The sequence below is a fragment of the Prosopis cineraria genome, unplaced genomic scaffold (genome assembly GCF_029017545.1).
Source record: "Prosopis cineraria cultivar Desert tree isolate PC_DT_omini unplaced genomic scaffold, ASM2901754v1 PC4, whole genome shotgun sequence".
Classification (NCBI taxonomy): Eukaryota; Viridiplantae; Streptophyta; class Magnoliopsida; order Fabales; family Fabaceae; genus Prosopis; species Prosopis cineraria.
This window is the reverse complement of record NW_026555335.1, coordinates 11,698,491-11,719,269: the sequence shown is the minus strand read 5'-3', so window position 1 is coordinate 11,719,269 and position 20,779 is coordinate 11,698,491. Positions and strand designations below refer to the sequence as shown.

General features: G+C 33.7%; 2 protein-coding genes and 1 long non-coding RNA gene across 3 annotated transcripts; 2 read left to right on the top strand and 1 right to left on the bottom strand.

Annotated features, from left to right (window-relative positions):
* The first annotated feature begins 759 nt into the window (after positions 1–759).
* LOC129307831 (uncharacterized) lies at positions 760–1,613 on the top strand. The gene is made up of 2 exons (XR_008592488.1): positions 760–944; positions 1,068–1,613. It is a non-coding gene; the product is annotated as an uncharacterized LOC129307831 (long non-coding RNA).
* Positions 1,614–4,046: 2,433 nt separating this feature from the next.
* On the top strand, positions 4,047–14,454 carry LOC129309556 (putative inactive cadmium/zinc-transporting ATPase HMA3). Its single transcript, XM_054951169.1, has 9 exons — positions 4,047–4,475; positions 4,687–4,944; positions 5,078–5,175; positions 5,721–5,976; positions 6,065–6,202; positions 6,805–7,132; positions 12,704–12,906; positions 13,045–13,232; positions 13,329–14,454. The coding sequence occupies exons 1-9, from the start codon at positions 4,295–4,297 to the stop codon at positions 14,175–14,177; spliced, it is 2,499 nt and encodes an 832-aa protein (XP_054807144.1). The 5' UTR covers positions 4,047–4,294; the 3' UTR covers positions 14,178–14,454.
* A 3,374-nt stretch (positions 14,455–17,828) lies between these two features.
* LOC129309543 (uncharacterized) lies at positions 17,829–20,195 on the bottom strand. The gene is made up of 4 exons (XM_054951154.1): positions 19,782–20,195; positions 19,001–19,098; positions 18,252–18,322; positions 17,829–18,174 (listed from the first exon to the last, which is right to left on the bottom strand). The coding sequence occupies exons 1-3, from the start codon at positions 20,011–20,013 to the stop codon at positions 18,269–18,271; spliced, it is 384 nt and encodes a 127-aa protein (XP_054807129.1). The 5' UTR covers positions 20,014–20,195; the 3' UTR covers positions 17,829–18,174; positions 18,252–18,268.
* Positions 20,196–20,779: the final 584 nt, after the last annotated feature.

The window sequence follows — 20,779 nt, the reverse complement described above, 5'->3', positions numbered from 1 at the left end:
CATATATTAATTTTTTCTAATTATTTTATATTTTTTAGAGACACGTGAGACAATTAATTTTAAGAAAAAATTATATATTAGTCCAATAGAGCAAATTTATTCATAAATAAGTTCTGCAAAATTCAAAAATCATAGTAAAGCCTCTTGACTCGTGAGTGTAATTTGAAATTAAATTGTAAGGATAATAATACTTCTATTAAGTATACATTACATCAATCAAATAATTAAATTACAACTATTTCATCAAGCAATTTACAACTATAATTTTAATTTTTTACAACTATGACCTCATATATTCAATAGTTAAATAATCATGCATTGCTAACAAAGTTTAACATTAATTATTTACATCTACTTCATCAATAATTTATAATTATAATTTTAACTTTTTATAACAGTAAATTCACATATTCAATTAATTTTAGATATATGAAGTTATGATTGTAAAAAGTTAAAGTTATAATTGTAAATTACTAATAAAGTAGTTATAAATTATTTGGCTGATGTAATGTATATATATGTTTAATAAAGGCATTTTACCTCAATTTCAAATTATACTCAAATCCTAAAGGACTTAATTGTTGTTTTTACATTTTGCGAGACTTATTTATAAATAAGTTTGTTCCATGAAATTTATATGTAATTTTTTCTACTTTTAATTTAAAAAGACTATTTCACCCCTTTAATTTTTTATTTTTTTTATTTTTTTAAAGTGCCTAAGAAGACGTTCTCTTCATGCGTTCTTCTCTTCATGTGTTCCGTCACTCTCTGTGTTCTTCTCCCTGAGTTTAACCATTGGGACTCTTTCTACAGACAAAATTTCAAACCCCACAAACCATCTTTTCAAGAAAACTTTTCTCCATCCACGCGTCCTCGTCCTCGTCCCTCTCCAGGCGGATAGGGAGATGGAGGAAAAGTTCCATGAAAAGGCGGTCTGTGTTTTTGTAGGTTTTATTCATGCAACTGTAATTTTTCTTTCCATGGTTTTTACTTGATCATGTTGCTTCCTCCTTGAATTCCTCTTTAAAAATTAATTTTTTTTGACATTTCACAAGTTTTTGATATAGATACTTTCATGACAACAATATGCAAGGAATTTGAAGGTGCTTATACCCTAATCTATTTTCTGTAATTCTCTATAATACTTGTTGATATTGTAATTTTTGAATTATCATGCAGTAAGAGATATACAAAACTTAGGAATATCTATATCTCATAGCCTAAGGAGAGAAAAGCATTATTTCATGATGAGATTTTTGTAATAGAAAATTCTGGTTCTGCAAGCAAATTCAATTTGCGTGGGCCAAAGCTTGGGAAGATGAAGATGAAGATGAAGATGATTTCCAACAACCTGAAGAACATGGTTCTGCTGCCTGTGGGGGTCACATAATTGATGATCATCATGGTAACTGTGGTCGTGGGTTTCTGCTATAAACTCAGATCTTACTTGCTATTGTGGAAGTGCTTGGGATTATTAGATTTAAATTTATGTTGGCATAAGGAATGTTCAAAAATTGAAGTATACTCCGACTTCATTGAAGCTATAAATCTCATTGTTTTGAGGCTCCAATCTTAATCATAAACGACATCATTTATGAAGCCTATTTTTTTTTTTTTATTACTAGGGACTTGTTTGTTTCAATTAATTTTGCTTGTAGAGATGTGCGCTTGTTTAAAATTATTTTTGTTTAATTGTTTTGAGAACTGGTATGTCATAAAATACGTTTTGAGAATAAAAAATAATGAAAACATGTGTTTTCACATTTTTCCTTATTCTCCAAGACAAAAATCTTGGAATAACTGAAAGATATTTTTTTTATTTTTCACAATACTTCTTTCATTTTAAATTATAGGACACTTTTAAAAAGTCTTTTTTGTCCCAAAATATAAAATACTTTGGATAGATTAAGGTTTCATTAAATGTAACAATTTTAACATTACCTTTTCTCTCTTTGTAACTAATTTTTGTCCCTTTTTTTAATATATTAATTAATAAATATTTTTAAAAGTTTATATTTTTATTTTGAAAAAATAAGGTTGTTAAGTTTATTTAATGAAATTTATTGATATATGAGATTTTGTCTAAAAATATCTTATAATTTGAGACGGAGAGAATAATATTTAATTTTTTTATTCTTCAAAATTTTTTTTGAAAAAAACACATTATTAAACAAATTTTTTTTTCTTCTAAAAAATAAAAAATTATTTTTAAAATAGGTTGCCAAACAAGCTCATAATTTGTAAAGCTAACTCTTTGCTAGAAAAGCTCATGTTTGTGAGAGTGCATGTTGCATCTCTGATTATTACCCACTTTTTCTTTTATAAGGAGGTGAATAATGATTCATTTGTCTCTTCTCCTTATAGATTACATATTAGTTTTTGATAGTTATGAACGGAGTTCAGTATTTTTGAGGGGGAAAAAACTTCCAAAGCACTATCCAATGATAGTTAATGGAATATATTTTACATAAATGAGGGACAGATTTAGTAAAATATGTTTTTACTTATTAGTTGTATTTTTTAATTTGCGTAGAAAAAATATTTTGAAACTAAGGGAGTAGAATTTTCATGTCGTATATATGTAAACATAAATGGGTTGGTTGAACATCTTTCGATTATTAGGATAGTTTGTCTTGGCTTCCCTACGCTCCCCACTCAGCACTTCCACTGTACTTTAGGATGTTTTGTACGGTTCATATTTAATATTTTAATTTTAATTTATATTTTTAAAATAAAATTAATAAATTAATAAATCATATCACTATGTTTTATATGAATGGTCCAAATTTAATATTAAAAATTTATAAAAATTCTAAAAAAATTTAATATTAAATCTTCACTATTCAAAGTATATCTAGATAGTTAAATTATGATTTTTTTTTCATAAAATTGATCACTAATATGGACAGTTTAGATTTAATATAGATAATCTAACTTTTATATTAAAAAATTTAATATTAAATATTTATTGTCCAAAGTATATCTAAATATGTTATTTTATTAATGAAAGTTATAAATTTCACCTATATTAATTGTTTATTTTTTTTACATCAATTTTGATGCCCTTAATTTCAATAGGAATAATAAAGTAATTTTATTTAGCTCTTCAATTTTATTTCAGTTCCCAAATAGTGAAATTTTATAATTTTAGTTTACCAATTTTAAATCTGGTCCAGATTTCGAAGAGGAGGGAAATGGGTAATTTTATATTCCTTTCCAGCCGTTCTCCTTCATGTAAACACAAATACGAGATAATAAAAAAAATTACTGAGCAGGGGAGGTTTTGAATATACATTATAAAAAAAAATACGAGATAATAATATTGGGCAGGGGAGGTTTTGGATATACATTATAATTACTTCTATTACTAGTATACCCAAAAAAAAAAGGACAAAAATGAAAAGGAAACACAAAAATTTCACCTTTGTAATATAAATGGACAAATAAAAAAGTAATCTTACGCAACTTCAACCTCAACTGCGGTTGACCTTTGGTGAAGGAATTGATACCCATGTTGATGCCAACCCGCAAAGTAAGAAGCTAAAATAGCAAGTCACTAATACTAATACATAAAATATGTGAGAAATCTACTCGTAGATCTGACTTCTTCTTCTTCTTCTTCTTCTTCTTCTTCTTATTATTATTATACTGTGGTCAACGCAAAATATGCGCTTTGTTCAACCAGTGCAAAACCTCGATATAGTTCTACAATCCAACGGGTATGGCAAAAAATCAGATCCATAAGACTGGAGTTCACATCAATGACTTTGTCATAGATCAGTTTTGTGTTTTGCACTAACAAACAGCAGAACTAAGAAATTGTGAATTCAAACTTTAGTAATTGATTGAATCACATCAATTTGTAAACGACCAGAATAAGGGATAAGATGAAAGTCAACAGTGCGTTAAATAACAACCAAGATAAGAAGGGGAAAGTAAGTTAGTTGGAAGGTTTGTTTTGATTTTAAATGCAAAACTTCAATCTCCTTTGTCTCATTTATTTTTTCCCAAACTTTACCTATCGTTAGATTTTTGTTCCCAATATAAATTATTAAAAGGATGGGCATTTTAGGAGAACTAGCAAACAACTTTTAACCCAAATTTTTTTTTTAAAAAAAATAGTACCTAAGGGAATCCAGAAAACTAAAACAAAAACAAGAAACGTTTGAGGTTTACATGCATTTTATTAGTGTCTTGTCTCTTCTGGGTGTTGTTTGACTTTCTATTGTGGTTCCCAAGCTCTTGGTTTTGTTTGCTGTTATTGCTCTACCTCGTGAGAATACAGAGAAGAAAGATGGCTAAAGGTTTGAAGAAAAGCAACTTCGAAGTGCTGGGAATGTGTTGTAATTCAGAGGTAGCTCTGATTGAAAAGATTCTGAAGGGTCTCCTTGGAGTGAAGGACATCTCAATAATGTTCCCAACTCGAACAGTCACTGTAATCCATGATCTTGATCTAATTTCTGAGTCACAAATCAGTGAGTACCATGTTATTCTTTTCCTTCAAAGTAGATACTTTAATATCCATAAAGCATCACCTATCATGATTTCTGATATCATAAGACTTCGGAATCACGGCCCATAACATGAGAAATGAGGGGAGATATATATCTACTTGAAAGTTCCAGCAAGACACAACCCAAGCTCATATTTTTGTTTTCATGTCTGCATAATTTGTGTGACTGTCAGCTGATGCACTGAACATGGCGAGGCTTGAAGCTAGTTTGAGACCAGAAGGAAAGACTAAGCATGAAAAGAAATCACCAGCACCAAGTACTTTGGCTTGTGGCTTGTTACTTGCACTTTCTTTTTTGAAGTGTGCTTATCAACCTTTGGAATACTTGGCTATCGGTGCTGTTCTTATTGGCTCACCTAGAGTTCTGTTAAGAGGCATAGCTTCCATCAGGAATCTTTCACTTGATATCAACATTCTGGTCCTATTAGCAGGTGATTATTTTCCTTGTTTGGATTATATATTTATTGAAACACTGTAGTTTATTCACCAAAGAAAGTATAAAAGAATGCTAAATTCTAATCTACGGAGAAAGAAAGTAAAAAAACTGTGCATTATGACTTGCAGTGTTTGGTACTCTTGCTTTGGGAGATTTCTGGGAAGCAGCAATCATCACCTTCCTATTCTCAATAGCTCAATGGTTAGAGACAGTAGCAAGTTACAAGGTTTGAACCCATCACATCTCATTACAGTGTGTGTAAATGTACTTCAGATTTCAGCTATGACGATGGATAAGTGTCTATATTGACTTTTCTTTGTTCTACAAATTAGCCAACTGGCTTGTTTTCAAACATGCTAAGGAGCTTTAGAAGGAAGTTAGCAGAATCCCATTATTTCTTCTGTTACTCTTAATTGGAGGTGATTGCAGCTGAGAATTTCTCTATATCCTTAGTTTTAAATCTCAAAGTAATTTAGTATCGTCACTCTCACATAAAATATCAGTTAGATGATCTTGAGTCTATGCTCACTAATGACAAACATGGTCAAGTGACTAGCACTTTATCAAGGTAAGTTTAGATTGAGTTTATTTCAGACTATATTTGGATGAAGGAGAATCTATGAGAAGGGAAAGAAAGGTAAACTTAATTTTATATTTTATTCTTGATTAAAATTAACGTCTGCTGAATCTCTTGGAGCTTCCAAATAGTCAACAGATTCATGTTACCATTTGGCATCTAAGTTCTCAATGTATACTTTTTTCAATTCACAGGCTATGGCCGCCATGTCCTATTTGACAAACATGACTCCTCAAAGGGCCATTATAGCTGAGACTGGGGAACACGTTGATGTCAATGAAGTTATAATCAACACTGTCCTTGCAGTCAAGGCTGGTGATTCTATTCCTCTTGATGGTATTGTTGTTGAAGGAAAATGTGAAGCCGACGAGAAAATGTTGACTGGAGAGTCATTCCCTGTCAGCAAAGAGCTGGGTTCGACTGTTTGGGCAGGCACTATTAATCTAAATGGTTTAAGTATCATTTTTCTTTTGGATCCCTTTTTAACTTCGTCCTCCAAGCAATTCTTTGTCTTAAGTTTGAATTTATTTTCTTGTAGGTTATATCAGTGTGCGAACAACTGCATTGGCAAAAGATACAGCAGTGGCAAGAATGACAAAGCTTGTTGAGGAAGCCCATGCCAGAAAATCCAGAGCTCAAAGATTCATAGATACCTGTGCAAAGTACTATGTACCAGGTCTGTGAGCTTCTGGTACCAAATTGTAGTCTAGAAATCTGCTAGATACCTATATATATATTGAAATATTACTTCATCTCAAAATCTTAAGAAGAAGAAACATGAATAATATTTGATTTCAACTACACGATGAATGGATTATTACTATAAACTATAACACATTCACTCACCCCAAAGCCCTTTATTTAGGGCACCAGTCATACCCAGTAGCATAACTGAACACCTGAGATGTAATATAACCATTTGGTCACAGGAAGTTCTAATATCATGCCAAGATCACTTTATGATTCTTCCTGCCAATTCAAACTCGTTGTTTGACAAGTGAAAGCAAAATACTTTCACCAGCAAGCCACAAGTTCAATTGGCTGCCAAAGACCACCTTAACTCATCTTTTCCTTCTCCAATGAAAACAAGGCAAGTGCAAAGCTTTTAGCGCTAAACACTACATTATTGGATTGTTAACAAAAATTTCCTCCGCATATCATGTTTTTATTAGAGAATCTAGAAACAAAAACTTTACTTAATTCTAGCTATATCATACTATGATATTATATCGTCGTCCATTGACCAAGCATTTTCACTGATTTAAAGCTAAATTGCAGGGGTTTTCTTGATATCAGTTGGCGTTGCTGTGATTCCCCTGGCGTTAAGGGTTCCCAACATTAAGTATTGGTGTCACATGGCTATTGTGGTTTTAGTAAGTGCATGCCCTTGTGCTCTTATCCTCTCCACACCTGTTACAATCTTCTGTGCCCTCACAAAAGCTGCCACAAGCGGTTTACTTCTTAAAGGTGGAGATTATGTAGAAGCACTTGCTGGGATTAAGATTCTGGCTTTTGATAAAACGGGCACATTAACAAAAGGGGAGTTCACTGTCACAGATTTTTCTGCCGTTGGAGATGATATTAGCATTCAACTGTTATTGTACTGGTAACTTCTATTAACAAGGCATAAACATGTTAATACATTGGAGCTTGAAAATACATAATTGGTTATAGACTTATAGTTGTCATTAAGACCTCTGGGACAATGATAAGATTCCGGATAGAATTCAGATTTATTCAAGAAGGAAGAAGCAAAAGATAAATTAGGATTAAATTTATTTAATTTAGTATTTTATTTAGTTTTAGATATTTCTTCAGATTTTATTTAGTTATTTAATTCTTTAGATTCAGATTTTATCTAGTTAGATTTTATTCAGTATTTTAGATTTTAAGAAATTTTATTTAATTATCTAGTTATCTAGATTTTATTCATTATCTTAAATAGTTATCTAGATTTTATTTTAGATTGTATTTAACATTATAAATATGACTAGCAACCTTGAAGCTAGCATACTAGAAAATTAATAAAACAGTCTTTCAAACCTTTTGGAGATTCTCTCGAGCGTGGCTATTAAGAAAAATATGGAACGAGATTCTTGTTCTATATCATCTTAATATATTTATTCTAATTATTTCTTCCGGTTATTGTGAGTCCCTATCAATTTGGCATCAAAGCCATGGTTACTACTCGTACGGGTCAAGAAACAAACCATCCTGACAATTCATCCAATCATTCACCAGAATATCAAGACTTGATCATTTCAGATCTAGCTGTCATAGCCTCAAGACTCGAAACTCTTGATTTATTAAAAGAGAAAATAGAGGCACTCGAAGCCTCTACACTCAACAAAGGCAAATATGCCCAAGAGGGCTCCCGCAAGCGTTATTATGAAGAAGAAAGTGAAGAAGAGCAAGAAACTCATAGACGTAGCAAATTTCATCACAAAAAAATTGAATTCCCAAAATTTAGTGGAGGTGACCCACGAGGTTGGTTCTTGAAGGCTGAAAAATACTTCAAATATTATGGCACACCTGAAGAAGATAAAGTAGACAAAACTTCATTGTCTCTGGAAGGTGACACCCTTGATTTGTTTGCTTGGATTAGCCATGAACAGACACTTCATTATTAGGATGAACTGGTGACAGCTTTTTAGGAGAATTTTGGACCCCCTGAGTACCAAAACCCTGACGAATTCCTGTGCAGCATCAAACAAGAAGGAAGCGTGCAAGAATACAGAGCAGAATTTGCCAAACGATCATCGCCAGTCAAGAATTGGCCGGAGCACTGCCTACTCGGTGTTTTTCTGAATAGACTGAAGGATGACCTATGCGCAGATGTACGTATTCACAAACCTAAGAGTGTTTATCGAGCTATGAATCTTGCACTAGAGTTTGAAAGGAAGCTTCTCTCTTGTGGGTCCAAGCCGAACGTTCTACAGACCCAGAATCTATATAATTCTTCCTTTCCCTTCGCACGAGAACAGACGACTCAGGCCCAGAAAGCTTCGACAGCGTCTTCGAACTCTTACAGAAACCTAGCAACTTTTTCTACATTCAACATTACATCGTCGAGCTTGGCCAGACTAGCTTCCATGGACGTCGAGCACCTGCGCAGGAGGGAGAAGGGCCTATGCTTCCGTTATGGGGACCCATTTCGACCTGGGCACCGATGCAAGAGTTCATTCTCTTTAATGGAGGTCACCGAAGAGGGCGAAGAGATTATTCCTCCACTCGAAGACACTGCACTTGAAGAATAGAACCACATGGAGCTAAAATTTCATTAAATGCCATCCTGGACAGTAACTCTGGGTCAACAATGAAACTTAGTGAAAGATTAGGCTCTCGACAGGTGTTATTGTTAGTGGACAGTGGGTCTACACACAATTTCATCTCTGATGCATTAATCCAAGAACTTTATCTACCTACTCAATCTATTTCTACTTTTGGAGTTCAAATCAGTGACAGTAGTATTGTGTGTTGCAACTGAATCTGCAAAAATGTAGAAGTAGAACTGAAAGGTCTAACCATTAAGGAAGATTTTTTCCCCTTCACTCTAGGGGGGCTGATCTAGTTCTTGGTATTAAGTGGCTAGCATCTCTCAACACAGTGCAAGCCAATTGGAATCAACTCTTTATGATTTTCTAGATAAATGGTAAGAGGTATAAGATGCAAGGAGTCACTAATACTACTAGAGGTGCTCAACTTAACTCAATGCAACAACTTGAAGCTTCTGTTGACTCTAAACCTCTCCAATATTTCAACCCAAAACTTTTAATTGCAGCTTTCCTATCTGTTTTTGAAGAACCCACAAACTTGCCACCATTTAGAAATCACTCATATGCCATTACCCTACTACCAGGGGCCAATCCTCTTAATTTACGACCATACAAGTATCCTCATTATCAAAAAACTAAGATTGAGAAGCAAGTTGAAGAATTACTAAAAAATGGGTTCATTCAGCCCAGTTCCAGCCCATTTGCAAACCCAGTCTTGTTGGTTGCAAAGAAGGATGGTTCATAGCGTTTATGTATAGATTATTGAAAATTAAATAGCATCACAATTCCAGACAAATATCCAATTCCCAATATTGTTAAGTTATTAGATGAGCTACATGGGGCAATTTATTTCTCCAAATTGGATTTACGATCTAAATACCACAAAATTAGGATGTCACCTGATGATATTTACAAAATGGCGTTTCGAACCCACTCTGGGTACTACAAATTCACAGTCATGCCTTTCGGCTTAACTAATGCTCCAGCCACTTTTCAAGCGGCTATGAACGATTTATTTTGTCTTTATTTGCAAAAATTTGTATTGGTATTTTTTGATAATATTTTGATCTACAGTGCCTCCTTCCAACAACACTAGGATCACTTGCACACTGTCTTGCAAACACTACAGGAAAATGTGTTTTGTGTCAATTTAAAAAAATGCTTTATAGAGAGGCTAAGAGTTCCTTTTTTAGGACACCAAATTTTTGCCCAAGGAGTAGAGGTGGAAGCTAAAAAGGTGGAGGTAGTACGTGAATGGCCTATTCCAAAAAGTGTAACGGAGTTATGTGGGTTTTTAGGCCTTACTAGATATTACCGATGTTTTGTGAAGAATTTCGGGATTATTGTGAGACCCCTTACTGAGTTGACTAAGAAGGATGCCTTCTTATGGTCTGAACCAACTCAGAAGGCCTTTAATCGCTTGAAACTTGCATTGATGATGGCACCTGTTTTACACTTGCCTAATTTTGAAGAGGAATTTACAGTTGAATGTGATGCATCCACCGAAAGGATTGGGGCTATACTGTTGCAAAACAACCATCCCATTGCTTACTTCAGTAAAGGGTTTTCTTTCTCTAACCGCTTCAAGTCCGCTTATGATCGTGAACTCCTTGCGTTAGTGCTTGCAATACAAAAATGGCGTCATTACCTCCTTGGGAGGCATTTCTTTGTTAAAACAGATCACACCAGTCTTCAATATTTACTACAACAATGTATCACCATAACACTCAACAAAGATTGATCATCAAGCTTTTACCATTTAATTTTACTATTATCTACAAAGTAGGAGTGGAAAATAAGGGGGCTGATGTGTTATCAAGATGACCGCAACACGCAGATTTTTTTTGGTTGGCAATCCCCTTTACGCCTGAGCTACATGACCTCCCCTCTGAATTGGCCTTAGATCCCTTCACTAATGCAGTAATGCAGGATTTGCAAAACAATCCAACATCTCGTCCTAGATTCCACTTGGTTAATCAAAAACTTTTCTATAATCACCGAGTAGTCATTCCTTATTCATCCCAGTTATGACCAAAGTTACTAGCAGAAGCCCATTCTACTATCATTGGAGAACACGGCGATTTTCTTAAAACATTTAAACGTCTCTCGGAGAATTTTTATTGGTCAGCAATGAAAGCAGATGTGAAAGCATATGTGCGACATTGTGTCACTTCTTAGCAAAAAAAGTATCAAACTCTGGCACCAATAGGACTTCTTCAACCCTTACCTGTACCCTCTCAAATTTAGGAGGACATCTCAATTGATTTTATCACAGGTCTTCCAAAGTCTAGTGGGTTTGCAGTTATTTTAATAGTGGTGGATCGTTTGAGTAAGTATGCCCATTTTCTTGCTTTTTCACATCCTTACACTACCAAGAAGGTTGCCACAGTCTTCTGTGAGGAAATTATCCACCTACATGGGATACCTTGGTCAATTGTCTCTGATAGGGATCCTATCTTCATGAGCTCGTTTTGGCAAGAGTTATTTCGATTAAGCCCGACCCAATTGAAGATGAGTACTGCTTACCATCCTCAAACAGATGGTCAAACAGAAGTGGTCAACCACAGTCTTGAAGCCTATCTGCAATGTTTTGCACACAAGCAACCCAAGTCTTGGCACAAGTTCCTTTACTGGGCAAAATACTCATACAACACAGGTCATCATACGTCAACCAATCATTCACCTTTCAAACTGGTATATGGGAGAGATCCTCCTCCCCTACTTCCTTATGTGAACGGAGAAACACCTATAGCTGACTTGGAAGATCAACTTGAAAACAGAGAGGCAATGATTTGACTTTTGAAGGATGATCTGCGCAAGGCTTAAGACCGAATAAAGGCTTATGTAGACAAGCATCGAAGGGAAGTCGAGTATGCTGTGGGCGATGTTGTGTGGTTGAGAGTACAGCCTTTTTTCCAACAGTCCCTTGCCAAGCGAAAGTTTGAAAAATTATCACCGCGCTTCTTTGGGCCCTATAAGATTCTTCGAAGAATTGGCAAAGTAGCTTATGAATTGGAACTGCCAACAGACGCTCGTATTTACCCTATTATCCATGTATCTCTCTTGCGCCCGGCTCATGGGATGGATCCACCGCTTGCACCAGCTGCCTTACCATTATCAGCTAATTTTGAGTTACATGTACGACCTCATCAAGTCTTAGATCATAGATGGACTCATTATCATTCGCTTGAACTATTGGTGGAATGGCATGAGCGACCTGTCGAAGAAGCGAGCTGGGAGGACTACGACCTATTGCATGCTCAATTCCCTTCTTTTCAACTTGAGGATAAGATGAGTTTTCAAGAGGAGGGTAATGATAAGATTCTGGATAGAATTCAGACTTATTCAAGAAGGAAGAAGCAAAAGATAAATTAGGATTAAATTCATTTAATTTAGTATTTTGTTTAGTTTTAGATATTTTTTCAGATTTTATTTAGCTATTTAATTCTTTAGATTCAGATTTTATCTAGTTAGATTTTATTCAGTATTTTAGATTTTAGGAAATTTTATTTAGTTATCTAGTTATCTAGATTTTATTCATTATCTTAAATAACTATCTAGATTTTATTTTAGATTGTATTTAGCATTATAAATATGACTAGCAACCTTGAAGCTAGCATATCAAGAAATTAATAAAACAATCTTTCAAACCCTTTGGAGATTCTCCCGAGCATGGTTATTGAAAAAAATATAGAACGAGATTCTTGTTTTCTATCATCTTAATAGATTTATTCTTATTATTTCTTCCGATTATTGTGAGCCCCTATCAGACAAGTTTATTTGTTCACGATTTATTTAATCTATTTGGTCCTTATAAATCAGGTCTATATCTAAGAACCTCTTAATAATTCTATTGCATATCTCTAAATTCTAACTTGATTGAGCTTATGAATACCTTTTAGGGTTTCTAGCATTGAGAGTAAATCAAGTCACCCTATGGCAGCTGCACTTTTGGAATATGGAAGGTTACATCGTATCAAACCAATCCCTGAAAATGTGGAAGAGTTTCAGAATTTTCCAGGGGAAGGAGTTTATGGTAAAATCGATGGGGAAGATGTCTATATTGGCAACAGGAAAATATGTGAGAGAGCTGGCTGTGAAAGTGGTACTGATAACACTATCCTTCAAACTTCAACCATTGTTCCTCACAGATTTCATATCATGAATTCATTTAAACGTTCAATTAATTTTATGCAAGTCAATCATCCTTACAGTATTGTTTAATTCAAACGTCGAGATACAGAGTTCCTAAGCAAAGAACAAAGAAATGGTTATATATGCTGCGGAACAACTCTAGTTGGAGTGTTCAGCCTATCAGATACATGCAGAACTGGAGCTTTAGAGGCAATAGAAAAGCTAAAGTCTTTAGGCGTGAAATCAGCAATGCTGACAGGAGATGGCACTCATGCTGCTACGCTTGTTCAGACTCAGGTATGCCTATAGTAAACTACATGAGGCTTGTAAATAGTGATACTTAATATGAAATTTGTCAGAGTTTGAACTCATGGTTCACTTACTTCATTGCAGCTGAATCATGCTCTAGACATGGTTCATGCAGAGCTTCTACCACATGAAAAGGCAGCGATCATAGAGAATTTCAAGAAAGAAGGGCTGACAGCCATGATTGGAGACGGTATAAACGACGCTCCAGCATTAGCCACAGCTGATGTGGGCATCTCAATGGGAATCTCAGGTTCAGCTCTCGCAGTAGAGACTGGGCACGCAATTCTCATGTCAAACGACATCAGGAAGATACCTGAAGCCATTGATCTAGCAAGAAGGACATTCAGAAAGCTAGTTCAGAATGCCGTTTTCTCCATCGTCACAAAGGGTTTGATCCTAGCTTTGGCACTAGCAGGATACCCACTGGTTTGGCTCGCCGTTTTGACTGATGTTGGGACCTGCTTGCTTGTGATTCTCAATAGCATGTTACTCCTGAACGAGAAAAAACACAATAACAAGATAAAACCCAACAAACCCAAATACGGGTTGTTCGTAACGGACAAGAACGAGCCATTACTTGAAAAGCAAACTGATTGCAGTGAGGGATGCTACAGCAATGTCTCTCGTAAAGTTTGTTGTTCTGATTATGGGCCCTCGAATCTGAGCCTGCTCGAGGAAGGTCATTGTGGGAAATTGGTCTCCGAAGATATTGGGATGTTAGAGACCTGCAATGATGGTGATGGCTGTTGCAGTGAAGTCAGGTTTGAGGAGGAGTCTTCATGCAGAACACAAAGCGGCTCTAACTGTTGCCAGATGAAGTACACAGAAGCGAAGTGTGGTTCTGGGAAATGTGGAAGTCGTCAATGCTGCGAACAATCCAGGAAGACATGCTGCGTCGATCGAGTTTACATACCAGAAATTGTGATTGAGTGATGCCTGCTTGATGATGAATGAGTCTCCAAATCCTATTCACGACTTCATTTGCATCGAAGTCAAGAGGGATAGATGTAGGGGACTTGATTCACCGCAGCGAGGGAAGGAAGAGATAGGATGGTACAGATCAGAGCACCCATTTCTCTCTCACAAATCTTTCTTCCTGATGTTGTAAGAGAGTGGTGACTGGTGTCACTCACAAATAGTTTTGTTGACTTGTTCCTTGAAATGGAACGCGCGTGACACTTCGATATACTATTATCATGTACTTACGTAATTCCAGTATCGTTGGCCAAAATGGGACAATTCTATGCGATTTTCTATTTTTCTTTTCATTTATAAGGTTCAAACTTAACATATTATTTAATGGAAATCAAATCCCTACCACTTAACACAACCACTATAGGTTATAAAAAAAATAATATAAAAATGTCTTTTATATTTTGAAATAAAAATAATTATTTTAATAAAAACATAATTTCTCCATTAAAAAATATAAGACATTTTTTTTTGAGGAATTAAATGTTAAAAAATTTAAAATATTTTAACTTTTTAAGGAGTAACTGTTAAATTTTTTTAAAGTACCGCTATTAAATAAATTATTCATATTTTTTAGAGTAAAATATCCCATTAAATAGAAATAAATATGAAAAGATAAAGTTCATTTAAAAATAATTAATTACTTTATTAAGGGTGAAATTTAATTAAAAATAATTTATATTTTTAAACGAAGGGAGTAATATATTTATAAACAATCCAAATTTATTTTTACTATTCATTATCATAATATTTTACGCCAGTTTTCCACGTCAATAAACAAATATATTTTTTACTTTTTAGTTATCTTACACACACATAACAAAGGTAACTAAGATTTATTATTATTATTAGAGAAAATTAGCTCAATGACATTAAAAAGTACAACTCTCATAAATTATAGATAAGGTTTTTAAATATTTTGGAATATGACACATTCCTAAAATTAATTAGATATATTTTTTTAATTCTCAGAATAAATTTATTATTAAAAAATATATCTGATTTAATTAATCTTTAACTGACTGGATCTTTCATTTTTATCATTAAAAATCATATTGTACATACTCCCTTTCTGATTTATCATCTTTGAATATATTTTTCATTATATTTTTTGATCTAATTTTTTCGGATCATCATATTCATCTCTCGTACACTGCTTTTCTTCATCGAAATTTTTGATTTGATTTGCTCGGATCACCATCTTCATCGCAAAGCTTTTCCTCTCTCTCTCTCTCTTTGTTTTTCTCAAATATTACAAAGAGGACATTAAACATTAAAAAGAAAACTTCATTTCTAATTTGCAATATTACATCACTAATATACGGCAATGATAAACAAATTGATAAATTTTCACTAACATGACTTATATGTCGATGATATATAATAGTATATCACTTGTATACTATCATAAATCAATATAATTAGATAATCAGATATAAATTTATTTATAATTGATATGTAGTATTGTAGATCAATAACACAAAAAACACATAATTATTTGTTCAAAACAGATCAAATATAGTTAACAAAAAATTTTGGACTCTTGGCTTATCATAGTTAATCAAATATTTAAACTAATAGAATAAAAAATCATGAATCTGTAGCTCCATTTTCCCTCTGGTTTGCTCTATTTTGTCGAGTACTATCGATGTATCTCACCTTGCGTTTGTTTCTCGTCATCATGACTGTGGCTCACCCACACTCCTCTACTATCTCGCTTTTGTCTCTCTCGCGTTGAGTTTTGTCTTCTCTCTCGTATTTGTCTCTCTCATTCTAGAGACTTCTTGCGTATTGAATCTCCTAGTATTTGGAAAAAAAAAGAGCAAATATTAAAATGGGTAGTTTTGTAAATTAATTATAATCTAAATATTAAAAGGTCCATTTTTAAAATTTAAAAAAGATAGGCTATTTTTTTAATTAATCTTATAATATGGGCTATCTGTATAAAAATTCTTTATTATTATTATGATAGTAAGATTACATCCAACGTTAATCTTTTTAAACTATATTATCATTTTTTATGTTACCAGATATCTTTGAATTTTAGTGTTTTTAAAAAGGTTAAAAATCGCCATGCAATTTGCTATTCATAAGAGAAAAGAAAAAAATTTATATATAGGTCCTGTAAAGCAAATTTATTTACAAATAAATCACACAAATTTCAGAAACTACAACCAGGTCTCTCGGGACCTAAGTACGATGAGAAATTAAGATAAAAAACAATAATGCCCCTATTACATTATATCAGTTAAATAATTTACAACTACTTCATCAGAATTTTACAACTATAACTTTTACTTTTTACCGCTATAAGTTCATATGTCTCATAATTAAATTGATCAGTTCAACTATTAAATATATGAAGTTACAATTGTAAAAAGCTAAAGTGATAGTTTGAAAACTATCAAAGATAAAAGAAAGACTAAATAAAATTGAAAAATGCCATGTCTACTACTATTGTGATGAAAATAATATATACGATAAGAAAGAAATAACCTAATAATGACTATTTAGAATAGTATCTTATCAAATAATATCTCTTAATAATGGCATAACAAATAGCAATATAAATTACTGATAAAATAATTATAAATAATTAATATTAAACTTTATTAATAATAAATAATTATTTAATTGTTAGATATGTGAAATTATAATTATAAAAAGTTGAAATTATAATTATAAATTGCTGATAAAGTTATTGTTAATTAATTATTTGATTGATGTAATATAAATTTAATAAGAATATTATTGTTTTTGCAACATAATTTTAAATTATACTCAAGTCCTAAAGTACTTGATTCTAATTTTTAAATTTTATAAAGACTTATTGATAAATAAGTCTACTCCACAGTATCTATATATAATTTTTAAACTGAAAATATATCCCCATGCAATACGGTGCAGATTCTATTTTAATTTTTTTTAATAAAGTGGATATTCTAGTTATTATATACCCATGCTGTAAATTATGAATGAGAACAGATCGAATTTTCTTATTGGACCTCAAAGCCTATGTGTGCGTTTCATTATTCAATTATATTAGATGTCTAAGATACAAGTGTTGATCCTAGTAAAATGGACTATGACGGTCTAAATACAAAATCTCAAGTTTAAATCCATATAAATATAGAGAATGCCTTTAAGAAAAGTACTCTCAATTAGACCCAATAATGCTTAAATGTAACCCAATCAAAATCATTAGAAAAAAGCCTAAATAAGTAGTGCCATTTGATTTCTGCATGTTCGGAAATCATTTAATTCTTGAATAATGCTTAGGCAGAAATGCCCTTGTCATCCTTATTTTGTTGCTTTTTTTTTTTTTTTTTGGTAAGGCTGTTTAATTGGGTCAAATTCTTTGTCTATCATAAGAATTCAACTCACGAGAAACTAGATCCTAGAGTTGTCAAATACATCCCTGTGGGGTAATCTCTGAACAGGATGAAGTACAAATGATGTCTCCGAACAAAATAATTAGTTGTTTCTTTGGACTTATCTTTCCTTGCAAAACAACCTTTCTTTCCTCCAAACACTCTTCATAGGGAGATCATAGATGGAGGTATCTTAGGATTCACCGGTAACTAGAATCGAGAAAAACTAGTGTGTCATGAATGACCAAATTATTCTGCAATCATAAATCATACATAAAAAATGCATTAGATAACATTGCCAGCCTTAGAAGGCAAATATTGTCTCCTTTTTCCTTCATGATCAAAAATAAACATTAACAGGTACCCAACTCAACCTTAGATTAGAGGTTGTAAAGACAAAAGAACAAGAAGTCTGACTTCGATATTACTTGATAATAAGATTTACATGGATCAGCCTCAGCTTCTGGGGTTGGAAAACAACCGAAGAGACCATATCAAAAGCAGTCGGTCAAAAAACTCTGACATGCCAGACCCTTTTGTTGTACAGCACTTTAATGAGAACTTTCACATCTCACGTTCCATAAATCCTGCACACCAGCACAGACTACAGGCTATGAAAGGCCAACATTTCAAGGACATAATTACTGAGAAGTATAGCCATTACCAGCTCACTAATGCATATTAAGCACCCTGTACTTTGCTTGACATTTCTTTTGCTTTGTTATCCCCCTTTTCCTGCAGGGAATAAGCCTCAAAAGAATTCAAAATCAAATATGATGTGCAGTAATGACTTACTGAAATCATGTCACTAAGCCAAATTATATGAATGCTTTGGCTCCTCCAGTTATAAACATCAATAATCAGTTGAATCAAATGCAAGATGCAGGGATCATTTACAAGCCATGGTTATTTGACAGTGAATTCTACCCTTCCTCTATTTCATTATCCTTTTGAAACCTATAGATGACAAACCCATTCAATTGGAGACATAATCTCCCCCCATAGTAAACTGAAAAGCCTTAGCTATGCCCTCTTTTCCAATATTGAAACTTAAAACCAATCATAAACTCGATGACCACCTTTTCACCAAAAGCGAGCAGAGGGACAACTTTAGGAATCTACTCGGTTCTGAATGAGCTCAGATTATTACCAGGACTATAGTCCATTGCAAGAGGGGCAAAAGTATATCTCCATGCCCACCCTTTATAGCCTCAAAACCATCATTCAATCCTCTGTGGCAATATAGCATTAAATTTTCAGCACCCAAATTCCAAAAGAAGTTCTGCTGCTTAACACATTGAAACAAGGTGATAAAAGAAGAATGTCCAGATTTCAAAGCCTTGCATGCTATTGCAGAGAGCTTACTTCGATTTTGAACACAAGTATTTTAGAAATTAACATATAATTGCTCACCATTCCCTTGCTTTCATAATAATCATCTAGTGCCCATTGGTACTTGGATTGGTTCAAGCCAAACCAGCGTGCTAAATGATCATCCAAACTTGAGTGCACTGTCGAAGTAAAGGTCAGCAAATAGCCAACAAAATTGAACAAGCAAATCAATCAAAATGGCGTAATCTGAAGTCATGTAATAGAATCTGAAATCATCACCAACACTAAAAAATGGGCAATATATTCATTTGTACTAGTTTTATTTTATTTTATTTTATTTTCGGTGAAGCACAAGATTTAATTTATGAAACCCCCCAAAAACAACGTATTTTCACCAACCAACACCCAACTACAGAATCTTTCATTTTCACAACTTCTACAAACAAGAGAACCTGAGAAGATAACACCCATGATTTCCTTTACTAATGCATCTTGACAAATGAATGGGTTTAAAAAAAAAAAAAAAAAAAGCTACTTAATTTATCTATTTTCGTACCCAAATAAAAAGTGAAAAAAGAACTCATATATTCAACATTCCCAGAAACTATAGTTAGGACTGAACTATCAGCAGCAGTGCGCACACGAGTAAATTAACAGCCAAAAAGAGCTAAAATAATGTCCAGGGAAACCCAAAAAAAAAAAAAAAACTTGTTTGCAAAAACAGTAAAATAACAACAACAACAACAACAACCATGGATGAAAGACAAAATATCAAATAGCAATGCAAAACAAAGACAAAATAAAGCAAGCATTGTTCAACATGCCAAGACAATCGTAATTCATGTCCAAAACGACAACATACCATGCTGCACCTTAGTAACCGCATTCTTGAAAAGCCCGGAGACGGAACCAGAATCAACAGCAGGCTTCTGAAAGACCTGGGGAGGAGGCTGAACCGGGGGCGGAGCGATCTTCTTGGGGGAGTCGAAAACGGCGTCGGAGGGCTTGGGGGTAGAAGGTGGGGTCATGAAAACAGTGTAAGGGCCAATTTTGCCGATGACAGGAGGAGGAATAGATTCCTTGTTGATAGGCATTGTTTCAATGAACGATTGTGATTGATGGAAATTGGAAGGAATCACAAGAATTTTGGGATTGGGACAAGGGTAGGGAAGACGAAGACGAAGACGAAGTGAAAGATGAGATTAAGAAGAGAAGGAAGTGAACCCACTGAACTGTACACTGCACGCTACTCCAAGTGAGGCGGATCGTTGTCTTCCCTTCTGCTTGCTTGCTCTGCTTTTGCTCGTCTTTTCGCTGTCCCCACCTCAAGGATATATTTGGAAATTTAGAATTTTATTTTATTTTTTTAAAATGGAATTCCAGCTCAAAATTAAATGGCAGGCGGATTTACAAAGTTGTCAATACTATTTAAAATGAGAAAATCACTCTCATGTTTCGCGCAATAAATTTAAATACTATAAGTAATTTTCCCATTTTAAATTTGTTTTTCCCTCAGTAAGTCACCTTTTAGCCTTTTCCAAGTTGCAAAATTTGGAACATGAATTTATTCTAGATTTTGGAGGTTAAAATTAGTGTGTTTGTGATCGGCTGATTTATACATGCATCCCTATCACCATCATGTTTCATGTCATAAATTTTTGAGATTGAAAATTGAAATGATGGCTTGGACCTTGAAGTGTAGAATCAATGACATATTATTTGCTTCTTGGGGAATAAAGGCATCTTAGAGAACTTGGAAGTGGAGAAAGCAAAGCTCAAAGAGAGAAAAGCAAGCTTGTGCACATCGTGACCCTGCTTTTCTACAACTTCCTTTTTTTTTTTTAACAGATTTCTACAACT